General features: G+C 41.8%; 1 protein-coding gene across 2 annotated transcripts in view; it reads left to right on the plus strand.

The window, feature by feature from the left end:
• LOC110529986 (protein disulfide-isomerase tmx3a) overlaps positions 1–12,936 on the plus strand; it is a 38,068-nt gene that overhangs the window by 14,104 nt on the left and 11,028 nt on the right. Inside the window, exon 1 of one of the 2 annotated variants that reach the window (XM_090181787.1) lies at positions 8,640–8,813. The exons of the other annotated variant lie outside the window; for it this stretch is intronic. Within the exon in view, the coding sequence (XP_090037913.1) occupies positions 8,786–8,813 (28 nt within the window). The 5' untranslated portion in view covers positions 8,640–8,785. Of the gene's footprint in view, positions 1–8,639; positions 8,814–12,936 lie in introns of those variants that run through there. 2 annotated transcript variants of the gene reach the window in all.

Consider the following 12,936-nt stretch of genomic DNA (forward strand, 5'->3'; position numbering starts at 1 on the left):
ACACAGTAGCCCCAGCTGATGCCTGCTATTGCCAAACAATGGAGACCGAAGTGGTGGCACCCAAAGCAGGAGAACTCGGGTGGAGATGCGAGTTCTTTGAAGTGGTGGATCTGGTGCAATCAGAAGTGGAGAGAAGATTGAGTTGGAAGAGCTAGGGATATACAGTGCATTCGGAAGGTATTCAGACCCCTTGACCTTTTCCACAATTTGTTACATTACAGCCTTCTTTTAAAATGTATTGAAATGCTTTTTTTCTCTCATCAATCTACACACAATACCTCATCATGACAACGCAAAAACAAGTTTTTAGATTTTTTTGCAAATTAAATCCAAATAAAACACTTAAATATCACACTTACAGATTAAATTTTATGACCAGGTATTTCCAAAGGGTTCACATACTTTTTCTTGCCACTTTAAATTCAGTATTCAGACCCTGTACTCAGCACTTTGTTGAAGCAGCTTTGGCAGTGATTACAGCCTCGAGTCTTCTTAGGTATGACGCTACAATCATGGCACACCTGTATTTGGGGAGTTTCTCCCGTTTCTCTCGGCAGATCCTCTCAAGCTCTGTCAGGTTGGATGGGGAGGGTTGCTGCACAGCTATTTTCAGAGATGTTCTCCAAAGATGTTCAATCGGGTTCAAGTCTGTGCTCTGGTTGGGCCACTCAAGGACATTCAGAGACTTGTCCCGAAGCCACTCCTGCATTGTCTTGGCAGTGTGCTTAGGGTCATTGTCCTGTTGGAAGGTGAGCCTTCGCCCCAGTCTGAGATCCTGAGCACTCTGGAGCAGGTTTTCATCAAGGATCTCCCTGTACTTTGCTCCATTCATCTTTCCATCGATCCTGACTAGTCTACCAGTCCCTGCCGCTGAAAAACATTCCCACAGCATGATGCTGCTGCCACCACTATGCTTCACCGTAGGGATGGTGCCAGGTTTCCTCCAGACGTGACGCTTGGAATTCAGACCAAAGTTCAATATTGGTTTCATCAGACCAGACAATCTTGTTTCTCATGAGACTCGTTTAGGTGCCTTTTGGCAAACTCCAAGCGGGCTATCATGTGCATTTTACTGAGGTGTGGCTTCCATCTGGCCACTCTACCATAAAGGCCTGATCGGTGGAGTGCTGCAGAGATGGCTTTCCTTCTTGAAGGCTCTCCCATCTCGACAGAGTAACGCTAGAGCTTTGTCAGAGTGACCATCGGGTTCTTGGTCACCATCTTGACCAAGGAAGAGGAAGAGTCTTGGTGGTTCCAAACTTATTCCATTTAGGAATGATGGAGGCCAATGTGTTCTTGGGGAACTTCAATGCTGCAGACATTTTTGGTACCCTTCCTCAGATCTGTGCCTCAACACAATACCTTCGACCTCATGGCTTGGTTTTTGCTCTGACATGCACTGTCAACTGTGGGACCTTATATAGACAGGTGTGTGCCTTTCCAAATCGTGTCCATAAAAAAAGGGATATGAATACTTACCGAATGCACTGTATATACAGTAGCAGAACAATATACTATTAACACCTATAATAAATACTACAGTTCTTCAAAGGGAATACTTACATATGGTGGGTGCAGTGAGGTGTTCGGAGTCACTTTGATACAAGGTGAGATTGTTGTTATGGGATCTTTCACATCTCCTCTTGAGTCATCAACTTCTTTGTATCCAACATACTGTTCATCGTGTGAGGGGTAAATTGCCCGAATGGCCCCAACAACAAATGCAGGCAAAGGGATTCGGTGTCCTCTGCTTAGCTTCTCCCCACGTAAAACAAACTCCAAAAATAATCTATAGGCCACCATGCGGTATTGTCTGTAAGAGAATGATAAAAAGCCTATTAGACTTTCATGGGCAATCGTTGTGTACTGTCTGTATTCCTACTGTAGAAGCACAATGCAGAATATTACACATCTCACAAACACACAGTACCAATCAAAAGTTTGGACACTCCAACTCATTTAAAAATAATTTATGTTTTAACCTTTATTTAACTTGGCAAGTCAGTTAAGAACAAATTCTTATTTACAATGACGGCCTAAGAACAGTGGGTTAACTGCCTTATTCAGGGGCAGAACGACAGATTTTTAAATTGTCAGCTCTGGGATTCGATCAAGCAACCTTTCGGGTACTGGCTCTAACCACTAGGCTATCTGCCACCCCGAGCTGTGGTTTTCTTTATTTTTACTATTTTCCACATTGTAGAATAATAGTGAAGACATCAAAACTACGAAATTACACATATGGAATCATGTAGTAACTTTATTTTTACTATTCGAAAAGACATCAAAACTATGAAATCAAAAAAAGTGTTAAGCAAAACAAAATATATTTCATATTTTACATTCTTCAAAGTAGCCACCCTTTGCCTTGATGAAAGTTTTGCACACTCTCGGCATTCTCTCAACCAGCTTCATGAGGTAGTTGCCTGGAATAACATTTCAATTAACTGGTGTGCTTTCTTAAAAGTTAATTTGTGGAATTTCTTTCCTTCTTAATGTGTTTTAGCCAATCAGTTGTGTTGTGACAAGGTAGGGGTAGTATACAGAAGGTAGTCCTATTTGGTAAAAGACCAAATCCATATTATGGCAAGAACAGCTCAAATAAGCAAAGAGAAATGCCAGTCCATCATTACCTTAAGACATGAAGGTCAGTCCATCTGGAACATTTCAAGTGCAGTCACAAAAAAACAAGCGCTATGACGAAACTGGCTCTCATGAGGACCGCAACAGGAAAGGAAGACCCAGAGTTACCTCTGCTGCAGAGGATAAGTACATTAGAGTTACCAGCCTCAGAAATTGCATCCCAAATAAATGCTTCACAGAGTTCAAGTAACACACATCTCAACATGAACTGTTCAGGCCTTCATGGTCCAATTTCTGCAAAGAAACCAGGTGAGGTGTGAGGGTGCATTGCAGGTGACACTGTCAGTGATTTATTTAGAATTCAAGACACACTTAACCAGCATGGCTACGAAAGCACTCTGCAGCAATATGTCGTCCCATCTGGTTTGGGCTTAGTGGACCTATCATTTGTTTTTGAACAGGACAATGACCCAACACATCTCCATGCTGTGTAAGGGCTATTTGACCAAGAAGGAGAGTGATGGTGCTGTATCAGATGACCTGGCCTCCACAATTACCTGACCTCAACCTATTTGAGATGGTTTGGGATGAGTTGGACTGCAGAGTAAAGGAAAAGCAGCCAACAAGTGCTCAGCAAATGTGGGAACTCCTTCAGTACTGTTGGAAAAGCATTCCAGGTGAAGTTGGTTGAGAGAATGCCAAGAGTGTGCAAAGCTGTCGTCAAGGCAAAGGGTGGCTATTTGTCAAACACTTTTTTGGTTACTTTATGATTCCATATGGGTTATTTCATATTCTACAATGTAGAAAATAGTAAAAACTAAAGAAACCCTTGAATGAGTAGGTGTGTCCAGACTTTTGACTGGTACTGTACGTTAGCTAGATAGCTAGCTACCACACACATGTATAGTTAATATGCATCATAAAGCCAAAGTCATTAATTTTCTCTTTGTCATCATCAACAAAAAATATTGATCCAGTTTTGCTCCTGATGAGATGCACTAAAGCTAGTTAACTTTATCTAACTAGCTATATCATTAGGCTACAGTACACGTTGGGTATAGCAAACAAAGCTGGCTAGCTTGGCTTGTAGTAGTACCAGCAAGCCCGTTATGGCTGAATCGATTACAAAATTATTCTGTACTGAAGGACACTGCTTTGTGTAAAAAGAGAGCATAAATTGCTAGCAAGCTAACGAGAGCAAAACACCGTACTCATTTGTCAGTTGCCCTCCTGGTCCAGATGGTCTAGGCTGCCACCACTAGTTGATCTTGGAGGTTCTGTTTACAGGAATTAAATTCCTCTGTTTTAATACCCAATTAAAATTAAACACTCTGTCAATTCATAAGAATTTGTATGACTCTTATTTGTATAAAATGGACAGAGCCCAGTCTTAAAGTCAATCAGCAGCGTTTATTCACGAGAATACTGCCCATTACACATTTTACCACAGGTTATAAACTGAAAATGACGTCATTAGTTTTAGTACTAGCCCGTCTCATCTCCGCTCCAGTACAATGGCTGTATGGTTCTCACATCGTCTCTCCCTATTAAGATAATTTATGACCGAGCCAAGGCCAGCTTGTGTAGATAAGCCTTTTAGCCAGTCTGGCTATAAGTTCATTCATTTCTACCATGGTAGAAATGTCATTGTTCTAGTTCTTGATTATATTTACACACATTATATTCAGTACTAGGATTAAAAAGAAAATTCATACATATACAGTAACATAATAGTATTCTGATTAGTACATATACAGTAACATAATAGTATTATGATTAGTCAGTCCTGATTGAACTGTATACATAAATAGTCATTATTGATAAAAATTCCCTTAACAGGTTCATAAAAACATGCTGGAGCAGCACCCCTCTATCCACATGTGCGTCGAAACTTCAATTGTCCATGATCAAATTCGTGGCGGCACAGACATTCCTCTTCTGTCGACATTCGCATAAGCACCACCAGTCAGAGTCTGTGTCACCGTATCGCTACTTGCTGGTCTCGCAATTCTTGTTCTCACTGTCTCAACTCATCTTCAGTGTTTTCTGGCTCAAATTAATAGGGCTGTATGTCCCGATGTAAAAGAACATCAAAAACGTTTTCAGCGACCAGCTCTTGGAAAGAAGAATTATCAGAAGTAGCCATTGTAATTATTTGGCAATCTCGTATAGAGTGCAGAGTAACATAGCTCCCATGAACCTGTAGAAACTAGTACAGCCCTTGTTTTGAAAGGCCTGCCTTTGAGGTTGGGAACAAAATTGGACAAGGAAGTAGGGCTCCTGTCAGGAAGTAGTCTTTACAAAGCCAGGGAAAATTAGTCGACGTAGATAACCTGCAATGTCGTGGCAAATAGGAACATTGTTGAGAAAAGTCCAATAGTTCTATTGAACAAGGACAACCATATCTCCTTGCTGCTAGCGTCAACGTGCAATTGGCGAAACACAAAGGCCACAATAATTGCTACAAAACATGACTCAATTCATTTTTATATCAGACAGCAGGCTCAATCAACCAATGACGTCATTGGTTGTCTATTCTGGTGAGAAAATGAAAAAATACCACTATAGTGCATAATTATGTCTGAAACACATTTCATCGCAGTTGTTGTGTTCTGTTTGTTGGGCAATTATTTCCAAGGATTGTGTGCTTTGTTGGGAGGTTCTGGTGATAAATGAGTCCATTTTGCTGGATTTAGTTGGGTGGCAACAGCCGGATTCTGCACGGAGAGCTCTCAGCTCTGTTTTGTAAGCAGTGCGCTCATGATTTATGGGGTTTGGAGTAGAGGTAGACCGATTATGATTTTTCAACGCAGATAGCGATACCGATTAATCGGCCGATTTAAAACACACACATTTTTGTAATAATGACAATCGCAACAATACTGAATGAACACTTTTATTTTAACTTAATATAATACATATTATGGGCTTTTGGATGGGTGTTCTTAATGTTCTTAAGGTGATTCCACAGGTTGGAGGTATTTTTTTATTTAGCCGTTGCTGACCCCATGCTTACATCTTTATCACAAATAAGACACCTTGCTTTCCCTGGTGCCAATTCCATGTAATAGTGCGTTTCTCTGCCATCTGTAAAACACACACACAGCTCTGAATTGACAATGATACTGAAGAGTCTGCTTAGGAGACAAATACTCTCAACTGTTTGAATTTGAGTTTAAGTTACCTGTGATGAATGTTGGAAAATAAACTGTAATTTCTATATGCAGGAAATCCTATTTTAATAATGGACATGGTAAGAATTGACTACCAAAGTGCGAGTCATAATTCCCATGACACCTTCTAGCAAAATCTGAAAAGCAGTTCCTTCATTCATTTATTCGATAGGATATTTTTAGATTAATTTAAAATAAGGTCTGTGTTTCGTGTAGGCTTACACCACCTTGCCAGTTTTATAACTGTGTAGATATCCATAGGACAAGGTAACTCTGATCAATATTGGCTAAATATAAGCGAAGATCATTTTTTTTGTAGAGTGGATTTATGAAAATATTTTGTCAAACGTTACCTTATCCTAGTGAGATTTACACGGGTATCAAAATGCCGAGGTGGTTTAAGTTTGCACAAAACACAGACTTTATTTGAAGTAGATCAAGACATTCTCTATGGAAGACATGAACGGTAAAATAACGAAGGAACCCCTTTCAAGTTCAGCCGCAAGTTATTACAGAAATTATAACGCGTCGACTATTTCTCTCTAAAGCATATACCTTTGACTATTACGAGCCTGCTGCTGCCTACCACCCCTCAGTCAGACTGCTCTATCAAATATCAAATCATAAACTTAACTATAATAAACACACAGAAATACGAGCCTCAGGTCAAATCCAGAAACTATCACCTCGAAAACAAAACGTTTATTCCGTTCTGTATTTTATCTAGCGGGTGGCATCCATGATTCTAAATATTCCTGTTACATTGCACAACCTTCAATGTTATGTCATAATTACGTAAAATTCTGGCAAATAAGTTCTCAAAGAGCCAGGCGGCCCAAACTGTTGCATATTCCCTGACTCTGCGTGCAATGAATGCAAGAGAAGTGACACAATTTCACCTGGTTAATATTGCCTGCTAACCTGGATTTCTTTTAGCTAAATATGCAGGTTTAAAAATATGTACTTGTGTATTGATTTTAAGAAAGGCATTGATGTTTATGGTTAAGTACACATTGGAGCAACGACAGTCATTGATTGATTGTTTTTTACAAGATAAGTTTAATACTTGCTAGCAACTTACCTTGGCTTACTGCATTAACAGGCAGGCTCCTCGTGAGGCAGGTGGTTAGAGCGTTGGACTAGTTAACTGTAAGGTTGCAAGATTTGATCCCCTGAGCTGACAAGGTAAAAATCTGTCGTTCTGCCTCGTTCCTGGGCCGTCATTGAAAATAAGAATGTGTTCTTAACTGACTTGCCTAGTTAAATAAAGATTAAATAAAGGTGTAAATATAGTTTTTTTTTTTGGCAAAATCGGCGCCCAAAAATACTGATTTCCGATTGTTATGAAAACTTGAAATCGGCCCTAATTAATTGGCCATTCCGATTAATCGGTTGACCTCTAGTTTGGAGTCTCTGCTGTACCATAGTCAGTACAGTGTACCACCATTTGCACAAGTGTCCCAAAGCCGAGTGAGTTAAAAACTTCTTGATGCACCCATCCCGTTAGCGGGATCATTTACGTCAACATCAGCTGGGTTGCAGCGCGCCAAATTCAAATTAAATATTTTTTTTCTTCATGAAATCACAAGTGCAATATAGCAAAACACAGCTTAGCTTGTTGTTAATCCACCTGGCGTGTCAGATTTCAATAAAGCTTTTCGGCGAAAGCTATCCAAGCGTTTATGTAAGAACATCTCTCTCAGTAGACAACATATTACAAACAGCTAGCCGCCAAGTAGATTGGTCACGAAAGTCAGAAAAGCAATACATTAAATCGCTTATCTTTGATGATCTTCGGATGTTTGCACTCACGAGACTCCCAGTTACACAATAAATGTTCATTTTGTTCCATAAAGATTATTTTTATATCCAAAATACCTCCATTTGGTTGGCGCATTATGTTCAGAAATCCACAGGCGCGAGCGGTCACTGACATCGCAGATGGAAATTCCATAGTATCCGTAATGTCCACAGAAACATGTCAAACGTTTTTTATAATCAATCCTCAGGTTGTTTTTTCAATATATAATCGATAATATATCAACTGGGAATTTAGCTTTTTCAATAGGAGAGAGAGACACAATGGCTGCTCCAAACTGTTGCGCAAGCAAAATTCTGGGGACACCCAGCTATCCACTGACGCGATGTGATCTTTCTTGCTTATTTTTCAAAATTAAAGCCTGAAACTATGTCTAAAGACGGTTCATGGGGAAGCCTTGGAAAAGGAATCTGGTTGATATCCCTTTAAATGGAGGGAAGGCATTCAATGGAGCTTTCAAAATAGAGGCCACTTCCTGGTTGAATTTTCCTCAGGTTATCGCCTGCAATATCGGTTCAGCTGGATCTTCACAACTAGCTAACTAGCTAACCGCAACCCCGGATGATTACTCCTGGCTAGCGTTTCCATCCACTTAGCTTGAAGCTAACCCGGCCAGAGCTCCTGTGCTACCACCGAAGCATACTCCTGGGCTACAATATCCGGACCCACGACCGGTCTATCGATGTCACCGCATGAAGAGGCATAAACAGACTCACCCCATCGCGACGTCCCCCAAAGACTAACTTTCTAGCCCTTGCTATCTGCTTGCTTGCTAATTTGGCCTGCTAACTGCTAGCTTGTTTAGCCCCGGTCTGCTAACTGCTACCTTGCTCAGCCCCGGCCTACTAACTGTTAGCTTGTTAGCACAGGCCTGCTAACTGTCTGAATCGCCGCATCCCCAGCCAGCCCAACCACTCACTGGACCCATATTTACTTTCAATCTCTTTTCAATTTTTAATTCGATTATACCTTCTGGTAACCTGCCTCACCCAATGTGATACGGAATCGCTATTATTTGTAATTTTTAGAACACATTCAAGAACCTCCAGAAGCTAACCAGTTAACTAGCTACAAGCTATTTAGTCATTGTTAGCCACTGCTAGCGGCTTTACCATCTGCACAGCCAGCCAGTTTTTTTTTTACCTGGATAATACTCGCCAGTCCCATCCACCGCTGCCCCCTGGACACTGATCACTTGGCTACATAGCTGATGCATGCTGGACTGTCCATTAATCACGGTACTCCATTCTGCTTGTTTATGTTTTATCTGTCGGCCCCAGCCGCACTCAGGCTCTGTGTGTAGTTCATCCGACCCTCCCTGCCTAGTCAACGCTATTTTACCTGCTGTTGTTGTGCTAGCTGATTAGCTGTTGTTGTCTCACCTACTGTTTAGCTAGCTCTCCCAATTCAACACCTGTGATTACTGTATGCCTCGCTGTATGTCTCTCTCAAATGTCAATATGCCTTGTATACTGTTGTTCAGGTTAGTTATCATTGTTTTAGTTTACAATGGAGCCCATAGTTCCACTCTTCATACCCCTGATACCTCCTTTGTCCCACCTCCCACACATGCGGTGACCTCACCCATTACAACCAGCATGTCCAGAGATACAACCTCTCTCATCATCACCCAGTGCCTGGGCTTACCTCCGCTGTACCCGCACCCCACCATACCCCTGTCTGCGCATTATGCCCTGAATATATTGTACCATGCCCAGAAATCTGCTCCTTTTACTCTCTTGTCCCCAACGCTCTAGGCGACCAGTTTTGATAGCCTTTAGCCGCACCCTCATACTACTCCTCCTCTGTTCCGCGGGTGATGTGGAGGTAGACCCAGGCCCTGCATGTCCCCAGGCACCCTCATTTGTTGACTTCTGTGATCGAAAAAGCCTTGGTTTCATGCATGTCAACATCAGAAGCCTCCTCCCTAAGTTTGTTTTACTCACTGCTTTAGCACACTCTACATTGACCTCATCCCGTCAGTTGAGGATGTCTGGTCATTCTTTAAAAGTAACTTCCTCACCATTTTAGATAAGCATGCACCGTTCAAAAAATGCAGAACTAAGAACAGATATAGCCCTTGGTTCACTACAGACCTGACTGCCCTCGACCAGCACAAAAACATCCTGTGGCGGACTGCAATAGCATCGAATAGTCCCTGCGATATGCAACTGTTCAGGAACCAATACACGCAGTCAGTCAGGAAAGCTAAGGCCAGCTTCTTCAGGCAGAAATTTGCATCTTGTAGCTCCAACTCCAAAAAGTTCTCGGACACTGTGAAGTCCCTGGAGAACAAGAGCACCTCCTCCCAGCTGCCCACTGCACTGAGGCTAGGTAACACGGTCACCACCGATAAATCCATGATTATCGAAAACTTCAACAAGCATTTCTCAACGGCTGGCCATGCCTTCCGCCTGGCTACTCCAACCTCGGCCAACAGCTCCGCCCCCCCCCCCCCCCCCCCCCCGCAGCTACTCGCCCAAGCCTCTCCAGGTTCTCCTTTACCCAAATCCAGATAGCAGATGTTCTGAAAGAGCTGCAAAACCTGGACCCGTACAAATCAATCTGGACCCTCTATTTCTGAAACTATCCGCCGCCATTGTCGCAACCCCTATTACCAGCCTGTTCAACCTCTCTTTCATATCATCTGAGATCCCCAAGGATTGGAAAGCTGCCGCAGTCATCCCCCTCTTCAAAGGGGGAGACACCATGGACCCAAACTGTTATAGACCTATATCCATCCTGCCCTGCCTATCTAAGGTCTTCGAAAGCCAAGTCAACAAACAGGTCACTGACCATCTCGAATCCCACCGTACCTTCTCCGCTGTGCAATCTGGTTTCCGAGCCGGTCACGGGTGCACCTCAGCCACGCTCAAGGTACTAAACGATATCATAACCGCCATCGATAAAAGACAGTACTGTGCAGCCGTCTTCATCGACCTTGCCAAGGCTTTCGACTCTGTCAATCACCATATTCTTATCGGCAGACTCAGTAGCCTCGGTTTTTCTGATGACTGCCTAAAAATCGCTGAAGTTGGAGACTTTTATCTCCCTCACCAACTTCAAACATCTGCTATCTGAGCAGCTAACCGATCGCTGCAGCTGTACATAGTCTATCGGTAAATAGCCCACCCATTTTTACCTACCTCATCCCCATACTGTTTTTATTCATTTTATTTTATGCTCTTTTGCACACCAATATCTCTACCTGTACATGACCATCTGATCATTTATCACTCCAGTGTTAATCTGCAAAATTGTAATTATTCGCCTACCTCCTCATGCCTTTTGCACACAATGTATATAGACTCTCCTTTTTTTCTACTGTATTATTGACTTGTTAATTGTTTACTCCATGTGTAACTCTGTGTTGTCTGTTCACACTGCTATGCTTTATCTTGGCCAGGTCGCAGTTGCAAATGAGAACTTGTTCTCAACTAGCCTACCTGGTTAAATAAAGGTGAAATAAAAATAAAAATTGGGTGTAAGGGCTAATTAGACCCTAAGCCACTTTTACCGAGCCAGCAAGGCTGCAGGCTTCAGAGCAAGTGCAATCCTGGCACGCAATGCGATATGTTTGGAATTTATGCTATTTCATACAAAAGAATGGAGAGGCATGCCTAATTATATACAAATAGCATTTGTTTATGTCTTATTTTGAGACTTGACACGTTACAAATGAAACCTCCCAAATGAAATGTTTAACTGTTACTGAGGCTTATATCTTGTAAAATGACGGGGGATTTGCTTGTTTGTAATTCCATGGTCGTTTTTATTTTTAAAAGTCAAATATGAATTGCATCATTCAGAAGTTTGTCCCGAAGATAATGGGTTTATTGATCCCATTGCCAGTCTGGAAGTCACCATTGCCAGTCTGGAAGTGGCAACGGTGGGCCCTTCGATTGAGTTAGTAGGGGCTAGGGGGTGGTTTAGGATTCACAGTTTCTCTCCCTCTCTCTCTTTATCCCTCTTCTCTTGTGGTTGATATCAAATGATCTGGAGCAGTCTCCCATTTCTATTTTCTATTAGTTTACAATTCTAAACTTGTAAAAAAGGGAATGGGAGCAATATCAAATAAGGAACATGGCACTATCTCTGCCTCGGCTCGCAGGCCTGCTCCAGCCCATGTCAAACACGTAGGCTTAGTAGCCCACTAGCAATCAACACAGGGTGCGGCCCCGCGGTGCTGGATTGACTTGAGCACTTTTCTACGTGATGGCGTGTATAGCTGTCATTGGTCCTGAAACCGTTTATTTCTGTGCTCAGTTTTATTAGGCCCAATCTTGTGTTTACTAAGGGTATTTTCACACTTTGTCTCTTACAGCAACTTTTTGTAAACTCAGTGCGTTTCGCTTAATTTTTTTTTCAGTCTGAATTCTCCAAAGGATCTCCGACCACTCAAATGAGCCCCCGAAGCGAACCAGCTCAAGAGGTGGTCGCTTGAATTCTGTGTTCCGGTGTGCTGTTTTTGGATATTGTTTAGCGATTGTCAAGGATACACAGAAATTCCAAAATATGTGTGGAGTTTTGTACTGACACGATGTTCAGATTATTAGTTTGCAATAGGCTAAGAGCGCTTCATCAGCAGTGCATTCGATTGTGGGGTTTGAATGGTGTGAGAAGACAATATATTTTGTGAGGTCATTGCTATTCGGTATCCCTGGGACGTCCCAACCCTGATGTTACCCTATTGACGTTGACATTTAAAATGGTTAAGGTAAGGGTTAAAGTTAGGTAAGGGTTATGGTTGTGGTTAAGGTTAGGATTTAGGGTAGGGATGTCCCAAGGATTCCGGATAACTCTAATCACAAAATCAATGCTAGGTCTTTAAAGGAGCAGTACCCTGCATTGGGTGTAGAATTTTCAATTACAGCATTATTTAATCTGCAGTATTCTTATGCTATTTACTCTGTCACCGATAATATTTACATGTTAATATCTTCTGATTATAATTATTATGTCTCATCTTTTAACTAAATGCAATCTATTAGCTTCCAAAATGTAAGTCGGTATATCTAGCTGTCCGATAACATGATCTGATGGAATGGCTTATCTGGCACTTTGTAAAAACCCAGAGTGCATTGAGTGAATGTTGGAAAAAGATCTTGGTTCCCTTCTGAACATAGCATTGTGAAGGCAAAAAGGACTCGGCCCACAAAATAGGTGAAGTGAACTGGCAAAAGAGTTGAGTCCTCATTCAAAGGCAAGGGCAGTGTCAATACAAAGACTTACGTACGTATATTGCTTTTTTTTACCCCAAATTTCACATTAAAGAGGACTGAGATTGGTTATTTTAAAGAGGCCTATTTGTGAAAACAACCTAATTTATTTACAACACTTGTTTTCTCTCTCTGACACACC

The sequence above is a fragment of the Oncorhynchus mykiss genome, chromosome 8 (genome assembly GCF_057628025.1).
Source record: "Oncorhynchus mykiss isolate SJ-2025 chromosome 8, ASM5762802v1, whole genome shotgun sequence".
NCBI lineage: Eukaryota > Metazoa > Chordata > Actinopteri > Salmoniformes > Salmonidae > Oncorhynchus > Oncorhynchus mykiss.